This window comes from Varanus komodoensis, unplaced genomic scaffold (assembly GCF_004798865.1).
Source record: "Varanus komodoensis strain SLA01 unplaced genomic scaffold, ASM479886v1 scaffold1, whole genome shotgun sequence".
Lineage (NCBI taxonomy): Eukaryota > Metazoa > Chordata > Lepidosauria > Squamata > Varanidae > Varanus > Varanus komodoensis.
This window is the reverse complement of record NW_025335268.1, coordinates 91490303-91508359: the sequence shown is the minus strand read 5'-3', so window position 1 is coordinate 91508359 and position 18057 is coordinate 91490303. Positions and strand designations below refer to the sequence as shown.

The window sequence follows — 18057 nt, the reverse complement described above, 5'->3', positions numbered from 1 at the left end:
AATTAGACAAAACTTTTATAATTGAAAGTTAGCATTTTCTGAACCTTTACAATTTGCAGAGTTCCACAGTTCAAATCACCTTGACATTTGGAAAAAATCTGAGAAGATAAACTTGTTAATTTCTTAGTCTCAGACAACAGTTTCTTCTACAAGGGTGTAACTAGTTCTCCACAGACCTAAATTTTACATTCTTTCTTTTTTAAAAAAATGATTCCTAAGCTTAAAATGCTTACAGTATAGCCTTTCCATCAAGAAGGAGAAAATATTAATGGGGCCAAACCATTTTAAATATGTTCTCCAGTAAAAGGTCATTTTTATTTACAGTGTTTTTCTATTTGTACATATTTATAGCAACATCAAAAAGTATTCACAATGCTTCACTGAGTGCAAAATGCCACTTCATTATCACCTACCATCCTAATATTTAACCAACCTTTCCCCAAACATTATCCAGATTGTCTTAGCACAGTTTATAACCTTCTTGTACATATAGGGCCACTCCATTAAAAAGCAACCTCCAAGTGTGAAAATGAAAATTTGCACATCTCAGCTCTATTCAACACAGTTTTAGGCATATCAATATTTCAAAGTAAATGGATATGCATATGGATGATGGAGAAATGACAACAACATTGGAAATGCATGTGTAATAATAATCCAGAGTGCAAAAGCAGCAGCCAGGCTAAGGAAGCCCTCCCTCTTCCCACCCCTTCTTCCTGGGGAGTGGATTTGAACAAAGGAAGCAATTTTTCTCAGTATTATTAAGGCTACAATCACTATAATGACTTAACTAAGGCTTCTTATTTCTGAGGTACTAGTTAGCAAGTGGGTACACTGCTCAAACCTGCAGAAGTCCAATCCCAATGAGTCTGTAGCAATGACACTGAGAAATGACATCACTTACTACAATCCCTGAATCACTATTACTTCCCTTTTAGCATAAAAGAATACATTAAAACCATATATAAAAACTCTGGTTTTATTTTACCACCTCCCTCCAGCTCATTAACAGTTCCGACCAGAGGCTCAAACTCCAATCTTTGCAGTGACAGAATCAGTGTCATGTCCCTATGTATGTGCCTGTTTATCCATTATAAATACAATTCTGGGATTATGAAAGCTGGTGAATTAGGTGAGACACTCAGCTTCTGCCTGATGCTCCTGTCCCTTGACACAAACATCTGTGGGTTGAACCCACAGAAAATCTACTTGGTGAGTGAAAAGGCTTGAGGCTTTGTTGAATTTCAGAAGTTTATCTCGTCTTTTGCAGAATCAAAACTTCATACTTGTTTTCTTCTGCTGCAAAAAAATATTTAGCCTTACCATTATATACTTCTGCAAGAATACCAAAGCTATGTATTGGCATTTGATCTGAACCTAGATCTTCGATGGGGTTCTCCTCTGAAATTTACCACTGTGTGGTTCCAACTACCAGTAGTGAGGGTTTTGTTTTACTTCAATCAATCCATTATCACAGGTTCAAGTCAAGTAAGAACAATGCAAAGTTTTATAACAAGTGTAATTTCTCTGAGGCAGCAGTGGCACTGGCACAGGGAACTATAATTTCCTTGCTGGGTAAACTCAGCAGGTATGGTTTCCACAGTTTAATCTTGGTATAATCTAAAGTGTACTTAGAAGACTCCACTTGGGTAGTTTGAATGTTTTGTCCCATGTCCAGGGAATTGGAGCTAGTAACACATGGCAGTAGAAGATTTGCTTTAGTCACATTACATGTACTACTGGTCATGTAGATGTCATTTTGTTTCAAAAGAGGAAGTACAGGTACATTAAGCTGAGGTTTAACAAATGCATATATTTTACTTAAAAACATTCATCTGATCAAAATAAACTTCATGGGACAAAACTGTTTTTAAATAACATTTCAATCCAAATCGTATATAATTCTTTAAAGTTTTCATACAGCAAAGAATGGTTAATCCTTGAAAATCTGTAGAAAAAACACAAAAAGGAAAACAAAAGCTTTGAGGTATCATGCCCACCCAGACACAGCCTTACAGTGGCTGCAATATAAGCAGAAAATTGTAGGCCCAAAGGAAAAAGATGATTGATTGTTCTAGTAGAGTTCAGGTAGTTCAGGAAAAAAAATCTCAGAATAGTCCTCTGAGTCAAGGAACTACCTCAATAAAGTCCTCAAGTGCATCGGAGACCTGATCACTTAAACTGCTCCTGCCAAGCAGCTCCCTGCACCTGAGAAAAATGCAGCCCAAGGTGCCTTGTGCAAAAGATAAGGAATTAGGTGCGGCTATTTCCCGTTATTCCTTATTATATAGCTTTGAGAGTTGTACGAAAGTTCAGCTTGTCTTTCATCATGCAAGATACTGCTGGAGTGCTGTCTTTGCCCTGTAAGGAAAAACACTTTGTCAACTAAAGTATGGGATCTATAGCAATAGTAGAACACAGACAATAAACTGAAGCAGTGCAAACTGGGTACATGAGGTTTTACTCCAATTACCTAGGCAGGTAAGGGGCACCCCCACACTGGTGGCATCTGAGATCCCACTGGATAGCCATCTGTTAGATATACTTTTTACACTATGCAGGGGACTGGATTCAGTGGCCTTACTGGCCCCTTCAAACTGTACTATTCTATGATCTCCTAACTTCTCTAATGGATTGTCCAAAAAAGCTAAATTGCTGATGGTTTCCTCAGAAGTCGGTTTTAGGCTAAAACCAAAATAAATGCCAAAACTTTCTGAATAAGCACCATATTCCCCTTGCCAGGATCTGATAAGCTGCTCCCAATAGTATTTCAAACAAGCAACTGCTTTAGAAAACCTCTGTAAAGATCTAAGATGTAGCTCTAGACAGACATTCAACTTAGGTAGAAGTAATTCTGGAATAAGCAGTAGTGAAAGCACACACACGTCAATTAGTATGTAATTTAAGAAATTTTTAACAGCAACTTCCAACAAAGCAAGATTTTAGTTTGTCCTTTAATAATTTGTACCATTCTGTGCAATTTAGGGATGCAAAGGCCATATCCTAAGGGGTCTGTAGTTAATGGAAGTATGGCTATGCTTTTGTCCAAAAGAGAAGACAAACTTTATTCCTGTCTTTGCATAGCTAGGATATGGAGCCAATGAAGGGCCACTGACCCATTGGAATAGTCAAAAGGAAGACAGTCAGTGATGGACAAAACTAGAAACACTGAAGGATTGCATAGTGTTCTCTTTCCCTGTGTTACTACCCCATATGAAATTAGGTCAAGGGCAACATGTGCCCCAAAGCCCTCGCTCCACAGTTCAAAAGCAAAGTGTTTTCTTATCTGTTCCAAACAATTTAGTCAAGATGCTTCAGCACATCTTTGCACTGGAAGAAGTGTACAGTTTGCAAAATAATTAACACTCAAAATAGTATGATGCTTTCAAGAAATAAAATTTACTGATAGTGCTGCACAATAAAATAACAAGTTTAATTTTGCATGCACATTTTAAAATAGACTGAGATCATCCAAATTTGGTTTTGGAATTTTATACTTACTTATCACAAAGATTTGGATCTGATGACTGACTCAGTTTGTGTAGAATATCTACTATCCCAATATCTCTGAGTTTATCCTGACGGTCTTGGGAACCTAAAATGAGGAAAAAAGCATACTGTTGGTAATGTGTTTTGTTTTGTTTTATCGGCCAAAAGCAATTATAGAATTGCAAGAAATGTAGTACAATGCCACAAAAACTCCAGAACTCTAGTTAGCTTCAGCCAAAACTCTAGTTAGCTTCAAATGTTATGTGCACATGCATTCCCTGCACCCTGTAGCACCTTTTCCCATGCATTCTCCAAGTGAATTAAGATTAGACAATGGAGATCTTCTTAGATATCATCACTGAAGCAAAGCTAAATAGACTTGTTTCTGGATTTCCCTTCCAAAATTAATGTGTTAAATGTACAGCATTGGCCCATTCAGAAAATCTGTGAATATCTTTATTTCTCCAGGGCTTTCACCTTATGTTATTGAGATGTAATATTTTAGATACTGCCTTCTGTTTCTGCAATTGTGTTAACTGATTTTATAATGCAGAATAAATACTGTACATTGATAATTTCTATGTTTTGTTTCTAAATGGTTACATTTAAAAACATTTTATGTTATATGTGATATACTGTGATAGCTTATTGTATTACAATAAATAAACTACATTAATATACTGATTAATTCCCAAACACATCCAACAACTGATTTCGGTAAGCTGCAAAAATGTATATGCTGTAGAAATATGTGTGTTACTCCTTCAATAAACAATAACCACACATTTTCTCTAAACTTCTTGCATTGTTGTCTATTTTTAGTTTTTACATAATGTATTAATTTAACTGTAACATCCTTCATTACTGGGGGTGGGGTTGGTAATATCCATTATTTGGCATATAAAATACTTCCTGTTGCAGTCACATAGGATAATACTGGAGAATGAATATGTGAATCAGTAACAACAGTAATATAATTCAGCCAATTTTGAAGATTGTATTTTCAACATTTAAGCTACCTTCTTTTCAAATTCTAATAAACCATATATGTGCTCTAAACTCATCATATGTCTGCAATTTAGAACAGTTTTGATGTCAGTATTTTTTAATGTCATTGATTCTTATTTTCTGTATTTTATCATTCTTGAATAATGCATCTTAAGAGCTTCGTTATCATTATCTTAGCCTACCTGAATGATTTGGGCAATCAAATGAACAAAGTTACAAAGTAGCTCTCAATAATCTCAATAATAGAACTACTTGGCGCTGCATGATTCCTTAAGACAATCCACTTCAGAAAAAAAATCTTTTAACACTATTGCAAACCAGTATCTGCTTCTGTGCAGCATGTAGTGGCAGTGACACAGACCCTAATTATGATTAGCTTTTATGCAGCATTTTCCTGTTCTATGGTTGGAGAAACAGTTCAAGCAGAGCCCCAAACTCAGCATCTTGACACAAGCATGACACTTGTTCATGTCTCAGCCATACTGCTGATAATACTTCACTAGAAGTCACTGGAACATTAAACACATATCCTGTCCAGTGGGGTTTTTTTTCACATTTAACATGCTTTTATGCATATGTTCCCTTTTTGGGTCAAGGGAATCATGTGGCTTTTTCGCATCACCATTCTTTTAATTGATTGGTCCCTATTCCCAAATGAAAATACATTCTACACACTGAACAGCTCAGTTTTATTTCATCTTATACACAATCAAATAGATGATGCCCCCCCCAGCACTGAAATTGAAAGCTTCACAAGCCTCCTGCACCAATGCCTGTAGAAGGCATATACTGCATTTGAAACACACATAGACAACGCACACAAGTGTTGCATCTTCTTACCTTCTTCTTCATTCCAAATAAGATTAGATACACAAAACATAGCAGCCAGCTGAAGTTTTGCATTTGAGTGGCTCTGCATGTGAACAGAAATCCATTTAGACAAATGTGTTTTTGAATATTTGATTCTTAACCACTATAAACTCCAGTTCTCAAAATTATCACCCAACAATCCTGAACTCACCTGTTCAATCCAAAATTTGGAAATCAGTATTGTGACTATGTACAGTCTATGATGTGATGTATCAGTAGGCATTTTGGCTGTTAATTACACATTTTAATTTTGAGTGAGATAGTGTTTTTGTTGCTGCCTAGTAAGATCTCTACACTAGACAGAAACCCCCTGATATTTAGTGAACATATAAAGCTACCTTATACTGCCTTCAGGACACTGGTCCATCTGCACAGAACTGCCTACTCATACCAGCAACAGCTCTCCTGGGTTCAGGCAGGGCATCGACTTTAACTGGAGATGCCAGGGATTGAACATGCAACGTTCTGCATGCAACATACATGCTCTGCCACTAAGTAATAGCCCCTCCCCCAAGAATAACTTATAGGAATGGTATAAAAGTGGTCTAATACATTACATACCATGTAATACTTTATTTTTTGTAAGATATCATCATTTGTCATAATAAGCTCTTTTGCTGTGGTTCCATCTGCTATGTTGGTAAGTATACACAATGTCTGTGGAAAGGGAAGAGAATAGCAACAATATAAGGCATAGAAAGATGGTAAAGTTTCACAATAGTTTCAACAATTACTTGACTGAGTCCACACAGTGACCAGGGAAAAAAAGCCACTGTGCATGCCAGTTGTATACCGTGTGATTTGCCTAATTACACTTATGGAATTCAAGTTGTGGTATCTTTCTAACTGCACAAATGGCACAGTTGGGGGAGGGCTTCCAAAGCACCACAGAACCCATGAACTGTTGTAGGGTTCTGAAATTTTTTCAAAGTCACCCTCTACCATATACTTTGCCAGGTTCAGATGACATATCAACCTGTGTACTGCTAGGGTAATTAGAAAAATAACAGACTGTGCTATTGGCAAATGCTGGTACAGAGGAAAGAAACCACTGCATTTTCTTTTCCCAGGGACTGTGTGAATCTGGCCAATGTTCTCAAGTAGTTTACCATGCAATGCATGGAACTGAATAAATGGGGGACAAGAGAAAAAGGAAGAGGATTTCAAGTGATCAGAGTTTTAGTATCCTGCACAAACTTGACAAGCCAAGTTATTCTTAAGGAATGTATAGGAAATGATATAGCAAGGAGGCAATTTTTCTGTTCCCTCATGTTCTTCATCTAATAGACAAGGGATTTTGCTGAAGAGTACTATATCCTGAGAGTTCTGGGATTCTACCCACCCAGTGCCCCCTAGCCCAGCCCCCATGATGGGTTCAGGATCAAATGTGGGGTAACTTGCTTCCTCTCTTCTTTGGCCTATGGCTATCCTAACAGTTTGACTTAGAATCAGATGGTGAAAATGGTATCCTGCATTAGTAACTGAAGTACAACGTGCTCCAGCACCTGTATGAGTTAGGGGCTAAAGAAAATGAGAACAAAGAGTGATTGTTCTCTCTCTCTCTCTCTCATACACACTCTAAGGGATATCCTTCAGCCCTGAAGGTGCTACAGGAGCTTCTGCTGAGATTCAAATTTCCAGGTCTGATCAGCTGAGGACCTGCACATGCTGATTGATCTTTGCTGTGTGGTAGCTTTCCTGGAAGCATGAGGGCAGTGTGCTTGGTTTAATTTAATATTCTGTATGAGTGGGGAATCCTGCAGAAGCCCATCTTGTACCTTCCCTTCTTTATATGTTTGGGAAGGAAGCAAGAAATAAATGCATGAAAGTATCCTTATACATATCAATTCAGATTTTCAAGACAAAGAATTTGGATTTACTTTACACAGAATTTAGATTTGTATAGCTCAGTTTAAAAAAAGAGGCTAGATTATTATTTAGGCATTTTTTGACACAACAGTACACAATACCTGTTCTTTGACTTCTATATTGTGCTCTCCTTCCAGAATCAGAGTCACTGCTTGCATGATTTGCTTCCCATGTGTACTTATTATTTGATCTATATGCTGTCAAATTTTTCAAACACAACATTAGTAAATAATTCTTTTACAAGGTTAAGATTCACAAAGGAATTCCATTAACAGAATTCTTATTCCCAAGTATCACAAATATTCTAAAACTCAGGAGGCAAAAGAGGCTGACTTGCATACCTGTTTATCATGTGATTACAGAAAGTATATCTAAAGTATGCCAATAGCTATCAGCAACAGTGGAAGTTGAACAGAGTCCTACATAAGTAAAAGCTGCTATCACTGAGCATAGAAACTTCTCTTTACAAATGATAAATAAAAGCAGAGAAGCCATGAGAAAAAGGTAATTAGTTTCTGAGGAAAAACAGAAAAATATACTACACTTATTTTTAGTCCTCTTTACAGACCTAATGTCACTTTGTTGCTTCATAACAGCTTTTCCAACCTGATGTCCTCTAAAAGCTTCCATCAGCTCTGTCCAGCATGATCACTGGTTTGGAATGCATCAGAAGGGCACCAGGTTGGGATGCTTTAGGAACAAAAAAGATACACTTTTCATGTAATCCACTTACCGAGTCTTTTGGACTATGGAGTGTAAGTTAAATAAAGTATAATTTGGTTTGGTCATAAAATCACTATCATGGTATTTTAAATTCCAAGTTAATAAATTTGCAAGTACAATCTGAATGAACTTTACTTTTAAAATTGATTATGCCAATCACAATAATTTTATGAATAAATCAAGTTATACTGTACATCATATGTTTGAGGTTCCTACTTGGTTTTGAGCAAAGGGAGATTCAGTCAGTAGTTGATGAACTTACAAATGATTCTAAAATCCAAAAGAAGCAGGAAGAACTGTAAGCAGAAACAGATTGATGTACAGATCAGACAGATCTGTTTCTGTCTGTAAGGGCATTTCAGGAAACAGTGGAGTAGAGTTTAAGGAAATCTAGTCTGAGGGAAAAGCTACTGAAAATTTATCATACTGGGAAAGACCCTCTGATTATTAGGAATGGCAAGCAACCATATTTAAGAAACATTAAGCAATCCCAACCTTTTAAGAGTGAGTGCTGATTTATAAATAATTTTCATTAAACATCTTACTTTTTTTGTTCATTTTGAAAGGCTGTCTCTAGTGGTGCTGGCAGACCCTTGCTTATAATGTAAGACTCACCATTTTGCTGAGTTTTGTTTAGGGTTTATCAAAACTGTGGCTGTGAATTCCATAGACCCAAGCCACTTTTTTTTTAAAAAGCAATAAACCACATACAATTTGGCTTCATGTGATTTAGAGCTAGTGGAAAAGAGAAAAGAGTTAATGTGTTACAAAGTGAGGAAGGCAAGGAAATATTTGTTTATTCATTTATAGCCTGCCTTTTTTCTTACAAAGGACCTAAAACACTTTATAATGTTCTCCTGCTGCTGCTCCCAATCATATAAGCATTAAGATGATGTATTTCAGGGATTAGGATGTCTGCCAGATCAATTGCTAATTAAAATGGTTCCACAGATAACATCTGTATTACGTACTTCTTGTAAAATTCTAGTAATGTTAAAGAAAGAGATAGGAAAGGAACTTAGAAGAATGGAACAATGAGGTATGATTATTAAAGTGGAAGAACCTACTGAATGGGTACATTCAATAATGATTCTAAATAAACCTGGTAAAGCTCAATTCCCCTTCATGGATACTGCCTTGTCATGGAGAAGGGGCTTGTGTAGCTCAATGAAGTTAAGAACTATGCTGTGCAGGGCTACCCAAGACAGACAGGTCATAGCAGAGAGCTCTGACAAAATGTGATCCACTGGAGAAAGAAATGGCAACCCACTCCAGTACCTTTGCCATGAAAACCCCATGGACAGTACCAAAAGGCAAAAAGGTATGACGCCAGAAGATGAGCTGCTCAGGTCGGAAGGTGTCCAATATGCTACTGGGGAAGAGCAGAGGGCTAGTACTAGTAGCGCCAGAAAGGATGAAGCAACTAGGTCAAAGTCGAAAGGACACTCAGTTGCAGATGTATCTGGTAGTGAAAGGAGAGTCCGAGGCTGTAAAGACCTATACTCCATAGGAACCTGGAATGTAAGATCTATGAATCAAGGCAAGCTGGACGTGGTCAAACGAGATAACAAGACTGAACATCGACATCTTAGGAATCAGTGAACTAAAATGGACAGGAATGGGTGAATTTAATTCAGATGACCATAAGGTATATTACTGCAGGCAAGAATCCCTCAGAAGAAATGGAGTAGCCTTCATAGTCAATAAGAGTAGCAAAAGCAGTACTGGGATACAATCTCCAAAATGACAGAATGATCTCAGTTTGAATCCAAGATTATACAGAAGAACTATACAAGAAAGAGCTTAACGTCCCTAATAACCACGATGGGGTGGTCACTGACCTCGAGCCAGACATCCTGGAATGTGAAGTCAAATGGGCCTTAGGAAGTCTGAGCAACAACAAAGCTAGTAGAGGCAACAGTATTCCAGCTGATCTATTCAAAATCCTAAAAGACAATGCAGTAAAAGTACTACACTCAACAGTGGCCACAGGACTGGAAAAGGTCAGTTTACATTCCAATTTCATTTCGCATGCTAGCAAAATTATGCTCAAAATCCTACAAGCTAGGCTCCAGCAGTAGGTGGACCGAGGACTACCAGCAGTACAGGAAGGATTTCAAAGAGGGAGAGGAACTAGAGATCAAATTGCCAACATACGCTGGATCATGGAGAAAGCTAAGGAGTTCCAGAAAAACATCTACTTCTGCTTCATTGATTATGCTAAAGCCTTTGATTGTGTGGATCACAACAAATTGTGGCAAGTTCTTAAAGAGATGGGAGTACCAGACCATCTTATTTGTCTCTTGAGAAACCCATATGCAGGTCAAGAAGCAACAGTGGGAACTGGACATGGAACCACTGATTGGTTCAAAATTGAGAAAGGAGTTCGACAAGGCTGTATACTGTTGCCCTGCCTATTTAACTTATATGCAGAGCACATCATGAGAAAGGCGGGGCTAGATGAATCACCAGTTGGAATTAAGATTGCCGGGAGAAATATCAACAACCTCAGATATGCAGATGATACCACTCTAATGGCAGAAAGTGAAGAGGGACTAATGAGCCTCTTGATGCAAGTGAAGGAGGAGAGCACAAATGTTGGCTTGAAACTCAACATTAAGAAAACTAAGATCATGTTATCCAGTCCTCTCACTTCCTGGCAAATAGATCGAGAAGAAATGGAGGTAGTGACAGATTTTATTTTCCTGGGGTCCAAGATCACCATAGATGGGGACTGCAGCCAAGAAATTAAAAGACGCTTGCTCCTCGGGAGGAAAGCTATGGCAAATCTAGACAGCATACTAAAAAGCAGAGACATCACCCTGCCGACAAAAGCGCGTATAGTCAAGGCTATGGTTTTCCCAGTTGAAATATATGGCTGTGAAAGCTGGACCATAAGGAGGGCTGAGCGCTGAAGAATTGAGGCCTTTGAATTGTGGTGCTGGAGAAGACTCCTGTGAGTCCCTTGGACTGCAAGGCGATCAAACCAGTCAGTCCGAGAGGAGATCAACCCTGACTGCTCTTTAGAATGCCAGATACTGAAGATGAAACTCAAAATACTTTGGCCACCTAATGAGAGGGAAGAATGTTGTCCATGGAGTTGCGATGGATCAGACATGACGTTATGACCAACAACAACAACAAAGCTCAAATAAGAATTTGTTTGGATCCAAGAGATAAGAATAAAACCTTAGAGAATACTTTCAGTTACCAGTAGTAGATGAAATTAATAGGAAGCTGGCTGGTACAAAATTGTTTTCTGCATTGAATATTCGTAATGGATTCTGGCAGATACAAGTGGATGAACTGAATTCCAGATTATGTACTTTTAACACACCTTTTGGTAGGCATACATTTCTTTTGGTATTTCATCTGCTACTATATCTAAGAGCTATAAGACGTTTGAAGCTTTAGAACAGGGGTCCTCAAACTTTTTCACCAGGGGGCCAGTTGAAAGGCACTGGTGCTGGGCCAGAAAGGTGGTGCCAGAGCTGTGCGCGGGCTGGAGAGGGGGCGAGAGTGGGGCGTGCGGGTGTGCATGCTGAGGCAGGGGCGGGGTGCGAGGCAAGGTGTGAGCAGGCATGCCCAGCGAGGGGAGGTGGGGCAGCACGCGCCGCGAGGCGGGCACACGAGGCAGCAGCATAACAAGTTTGGGAAGGATGATAGTAGAAGTGACAGTGAGAAATGAGAACAGAATGATTTTAGAAAGATGGAGTTAGAGGAGACACCAGCAATTGCATCTAAAGGAAGAATAGTTAGAAAGTGTTTAAGATATGGACGTAGGGAATGAAAAAGAAAAAAGGATGCAATAATACGTGTTTGTATTTGCTGTGTATTGCAGGGGAGGATTCATTTTAGTGCTGCACTGATTTGCATAAAAGGACACACTTGATATTGTAATTAGGGCGGGAATGTTTTGTACTGTGACTTACTTAATAAAGTCTACATTTTGCATCTTGCTTAGACAGTGTTCTGTTATACCTAAGAACACCAAATACTAGATTCAACATTGAACAATGATTTGGCACTACAGGAGTAAGCTTGAGCACCTTTCTTCCCTCCAACTCAATTAATTACTCCTTGATTTAATCAAACAGTAGTTTGCTGTTATGTTCAAATAGCAATCTATAATTAACATTTGCCCTTAAAACTATATTTGCAAACAACTTCAAATCACTGAAGAGGAATGGGGAATATGCAAGTGCAGGGCTCATTTCTCATAGTACTAAAATGACAGTTTCCTGTTGCATCTAAACTGATCCAATAGATTGGGAGGGAGTTGCTCAGCATCTAGTTGATAACTAGTACTTCTTAACAGAAGAAAATGCTCTCAAGGTCGGACTGGCAGATGCACTGGATATTTCTGGTTTCAAGTAGACAATAGCATAGCTCAAATGAAGCTATGTAAGCTATTTTGGGTTCCTCACAAGAAGAAAAAAACAGGAGAAAAAAGCAATGTAATAATGAACAACATCTAAAATTGTTTTGTTAGAAACCTATTTCTTATTCTATAAACATAACATTGGAAGTGCATCTTACTGCACCATAAAGTCTGAAAATGGTATTCCAGAACCTAAATTAAATATTATTTAAAAATTAAATAATTTTGTACACATGATTTGTACACAAAGGTTGTATATATGACCTTTCTTTATATAAAAAAAATCAATAACAAAGTCATAGCTAAAACCAAAACAAGCAAATCCACATGCATATTTCAAGATGTCTATTAAGAACATATTCTTATCCTCATTTATGGCATTTCTTCAGTATTCTAAGGAGGGAATCTTTTGAATGCTTAGGCAGAAACAATATGCAAATTCTAGATCATTTTTCTTGTCTAAACATGAACAGAATCTGTCCAGGATCTGTCCATTAAAATTAATTTTCAGAATTCTTTAAAACTGATTCATCATGTTACTTACAGGACGAGTAGACAAAAGGTTTCTAAGTAGTCCCAAAGTCTTCATTAGTACATTTACATCAGAATCAGAGAGTAACTGGAATAATTGCTCTGTACTTAAACCTCGTAAAATGTCTGCTTTAATCTTTTGTTCTGCTTGAAATGCCATGTTCTAAAAAGACAGATAAGTCCAATCACATATTTGCAGTCATTGCAGCATTTTTCACAAAAACATACAATTCCCACTACAAAAGTTTTCACTGTCTGTTGTACACAATCATACATACAACTATAATATACAAGGAACATTTCTTAGGAGTAAGCAAGCACTTTTTGATATCTCCAAATGCCCTGAGTTAAACATTTTAACTTTCTCTGCTGAACTTTGTATTTTCAATGTTATTACAATGCAATCTTTGGGAAAGAGGGTAGTGTGCAGACAATACTACCTGGTTAAATTAACTTAATTCTTACCATTAAAGCCCAAACTCCATTCACTCGCAAGGCAAGATTGTCACTCTGGGTTAAGCTACAGAGAAGTTCTATGGCTCCTGATTCTAAAATAGGCTGTACAGAAAACAGGAAAACAAAAAATCAGTTTTGAAATTGGAGTTATACTTTTACCTACCATGTGTGTTTATGTATGTACAAGAAGAGTTTATTTTTTTAAGGTGCTTAGTCCATTAAACAAATATGCACTGGTTTATAACGTGCTTATACTCTCTGTAGCTGGGTTCTAACATATGCTTAATTTGCAATCTAATACCTTAAAAACTTTATTGGCATAGTGGTGGAAATCTAAAATACCTTCCCAACACAATATGGCTGTTAAATGATTGTCCTTGCATATATAGACTCATTTTCATTAAAAACAAGGCCTGGTATTGGATCAACCTACTGACTGAAAGGTAACAGTGATTTAATAAGAAGCTTCTTTACTTATAAGTGTATGTCTTGTGTAAAATATTCTCTATGAAAAGGCCTGCTAAGTTCTAACACTGAATACTTTCAGATGCCAAGTTGAGCCCTAGCTGTACAAGGATGTCTTTGGTATACGCTGAGAGCTGCTTCAGTTGTTTCTTCCCTTCTTACAGCGAGTTCAGCTATACCAAGGATGGACTGGCCACAGGGCCTATCTGCTTCTGATCCAGCCTATCTGCTTCTGTGTATATGAAAACCCCACTCCTGTCTCCGCTCACTGCAGAGAGAAAGGTGTAGATGATATCAAAGGATGAAGGCTTTGGGGTGAAAGAGGAAGGGTCCACCTCCTGAAAAGATTTAGGCCCCAGGCAGTAGTCCCAGAAGGCACTCTGGCCCCCAGAGCCAGAATAGTTCCCCACTCCTTGCCTATAGCTTGTGGTACACCTTTTTGCTTTTATGAAGTGGTTGGCATATTTTTGCTTTTTCTGTTTTTTAGTATTTGTGATCAAATTAAAATGATAAATGTATACTTCACATTAAAATAATTTAGAAACATAGAAACAGAGCAAGTCAGAAGGGACCTCCTGGGCCATCTAGTCTGACCCCCAGCTCCAGCCGGCTCTGCTCATGACATGCCCACCGTTTGGGGTTGTTGTTTTTAATATGAAGCATGTGATAAGAATTTTTAAAAATTAAAACTGATGTGTTCAAAGTATTTTCAAAATACGCAGTTTTATCTTTCTTAATGTATTTTACAGGTTTAGAATGTTATATGCCCTTACAGGATAGAACATATAACTGACACAGTCCAAAGACAATTATTATTTTGAAAGTGACCTCACAGCTGTAGAAAGGGATCTGAAAAATATGAGCATGCTCTTTGTACTCTGAAAATAGACTTATCAGGGCCAATAATTAATTACCTGCTTTCAATAAAATAACAAAGTAAAAGTAAGCCTGGCTCGTTCTTGTATAGTTCCTCTGTGTAATCTTGCCATCTCTTCTTAATCTCTTCTGTCTCTGTTAGGTCCCTGCCATTTTGGTCCTTTATCATGCCCATCTTTGCATGAAACGTTCCCTTCATATCTCCAATTTTCTTGAAGAGATCTCTGGTCCTCCCTATTCTATTGTTTCCATCTATTTCTTTGCACTGTTCATTTAAGAAGGCATTCTTATCTCTTCTAACTATTCTGTGGAATTCTGCATTCAATTGGGTGAATCTTTCCCTTTCTCCCTTGCTTTTCACTTCCCTTCTTTCCTCAGCTATTTGTAAAGCTTCCTCATACAGTCATTTTGCTTTCTTGCATTTCTTTTTCTTAGGGATGGTTTTAGTTGCTACCTCTTGTACAATCTTGCGAACCTCCGTCCATAGTTCTTCATGTACTCTGTCTATCCAATCTAATTCCTTAAATCTATTTGTCACCTCTACTGTATATTCATCAGGAATATGATTTAGGTCATACCTGAGTGGCCTAGTGCTTTTCCCTAATTTCTACAATTTAAGCCTAAATTTTGCAACCAGAAGCTCATGATCTGAGCCAGTCAGCTCCTGGTCTAGTTTTTACTGACTGTATAGAGCTTCTCCATCTTTGGCTGCAGAGCGCATAGTCAATCTGATTTCTGTGTTGACCGTCTGGTGATGTCCATGTGTAGAGTCGTCTCTTGGGTTGTTGGAAAAGAGTGTTTGCGATGGCCATCGTATTCTCTTGACAAAATTCTACCAGCCTGTGCCCTGCTTCATTTTGTACTCCAAGGTCAAACTTGCCTGTTATTCCAGTTATCTTTTGGCTTCCTACTTTAGTATTCCAATCCCCCATGATTATAAGCACATCAGTTTTTGATGTTAATTCTAGAAGGTGTTGTAGGCCTTCATAGAACCGGTCAACTTCGGCCTCTTCAGCACCAGTGGTTGGGGCATAGACTTGGACTATGTGATGTTGAATGGTTTGCCTTGGATTCAAACTGAGATCATTCTGTCATTTTGGAGATTGTATCCCAGTACTGCTTTTGCTACTCTTTTATTGACTATGAAGACTACTCCATTTCTTCTGAGGGATTCTTGCCTGCAGTAATATACCTTATGGTCATCTGAATTAAATTCAATCATTCCTGTCCATTTTAGTTCACTGATTCCTAAGATGTCGATGTTCAGTCTTGTTATCTCGTTTGACCACGTCCAGCTTGCCTTGATTCATAGATCTTACATTCCAGGTTCCTATGGAGTATAGGTCTTTACAGCCTCGGACTCTCCTTTCACTACCAGATACATCTGCAACTGAGTGTCCTTTCGACTTTGACCTAGTTGCTTCATCCTTTCTGGCGCCACTAGTACTAGCCCTCTGCTCTTCCCCAGTAGCATATTGGACACCTTCCGACCTGGCTAGTCTAACTTTTGCTTCTGTTTCAGTAGTTTCTGAAGGCTCAATATCTGTAAACAATTATTTATGTTCAACCATTTTTGGAGATGTATAGATCCAGCTGGAATATATAGCTCTTCAGTGGAAATATGTATTAACCCAGATAGTCATTCTTGTTGATGGTCTTCTGGTTCAGCAAGGCCAGGATATTCTTGCACATTGATAAATCAGTCAGATAAACCATTGCAACCATTATATAAATATACTTAATGGAATATGAAGCTGAAGTAGGATGATAGAAACTGGAACACAGTATTAAATTGGTACCATACTACTTGCTAAATACTCTCTAGCAGAATTATTTCATATGGTGAATGGCCTGGTAAATGTGGACTATCTGAACTCGAAAGAACATTCTGGTCTAGGGTGAGTTTGTTGTCTATTTGGAGATAAGACAGAATTGCTTACAGATTTGAAATCGGAGAGTTGGGAGCATGGCCCAAGAACAGAGAGACTATCGTCACAGTCATGGAATTAGAAAGCTTAAAGGGACCATGAGCGGTATTCTATGCACATCAGCCTAATGTAATTTAATTCACAGGGCACACATTTTAGATTACATAAAGAATAACAAATGCAGTTTTTGAGTTAATGGAGTCCAACCAACCTCTTTACTTGGAGAAAATTCTAAGAGCAGATTGCATAGAGTGGAAGATGCTACCACTAAGATTTCATCTGGAGCATTCTGTAACACCTAAGGAGAAGGAGAAAGGAATACCTTGTTATAAAAGAAAAGAAGTGTCCATGGTTGCAGATGATTCTATGGTCACCATGGTTTCCCATCCCAGGAACAGAGTTTTAAGTGGCATCCTAGTCATCCTATCACAGCCGGGGAAGCAGGAAGAAAAATCAAGCATTCCTTTAACTATCAAATCCCACAAATAAAAACAAAAACAAAGGAAAGAAACACCCCTCATGCCAGAAGCCAGGGCTTAAACTGGGTGAAAGGTTCCCCAGATGTAGGAAACGACTCCCTCTCTTGCTAATGAAAGAACAACATGTGACAGGTTGTATTCCACAACTTAAAAGGGGATATCATTCTTGCACTCTCTAAAAGTAATTTCATCTATACATTTGTTGTGAACTCATCACAAGGATGCCACTAAGTAAATTTGCCACAGCTTTGAAGAGCATCCGCCCTCTACAGGGTAGCTCTTTGCACATGCTATGATAGGGATGGATTTCCTTGCTATTTCCACCAGAATAGTGTTATTTTTTAAACAAAAAAAGCAGCTTTATCTCTGCTTTATCAGTGAGTTTTAACTTTATTTATAGTTACAAATCAGACTAACGCAGAAAAATGTCAGGGGAAATGCTAGGCCAAAAGTCAAGATTACTGTTCTGCAACTAACCACTTACAGTAAAACTTAGATTTTGAATTGTTCATAATGAAACCAATGACATCATAATAGGTAGATCACATTTATTACATATTAATTAAAGATAATTCTACATCCAATAATACCTTTTCTTAATATATACTTTTTTAGAACTTAGAAGATCACCTTCTGGATGAATTCACATAAATGGCTGAGGACATCACAGGAAAGATATTTTTTTCAGGGACTGCTGGGTAGTTTTAATATTCTTTCATAATTCATGTTTCATGGCAGCTTATCACTTCCTGTCTCATCCCATATTGTGAACATTTTATAGAAAATTATGTTTCCATCATTTTTATGTCAAGTACAAGTGTTTAGATTATCAATGAGATAAAATCTGTGCAACTTTTTTACTACCACAGCCATGATGTGGTTGCCAAACACGCAATACTATCAAGGTTTTTGAATAATGTACTATCAAACAAGAGGATCCAGTTATGTGTAAATACAGATGAACAAGTGTGGTAGAGAAGCC

At 37.9% G+C, this 18057-nt stretch overlaps 1 protein-coding gene across 9 annotated transcripts in view; it reads right to left on the bottom strand.

The window, feature by feature from the left end:
* Positions 1-289: 289 nt before the first annotated feature.
* The window catches only part of ARMC8 (armadillo repeat containing 8), a 79362-nt gene continuing 61594 nt past the window's right edge, over positions 290-18057 (bottom strand). For all 9 annotated transcript variants that reach the window (XM_044434899.1, XM_044434907.1, XM_044434926.1 and 6 more), the window contains 8 exons: positions 16808-16894; positions 13337-13429; positions 12885-13034; positions 7338-7433; positions 5929-6024; positions 5338-5410; positions 3502-3595; positions 290-2361 (listed from right to left, as the gene is read on the bottom strand). In XM_044434899.1, coding sequence (XP_044290834.1) covers positions 2328-2361; positions 3502-3595; positions 5338-5410; positions 5929-6024; positions 7338-7433; positions 12885-13034; positions 13337-13429; positions 16808-16894 — 723 coding nt within the window. In that variant the 3' untranslated portion in view covers positions 290-2327. The remainder of the gene's footprint in view (positions 2362-3501; positions 3596-5337; positions 5411-5928; positions 6025-7337; positions 7434-12884; positions 13035-13336; positions 13430-16807; positions 16895-18057) is intronic.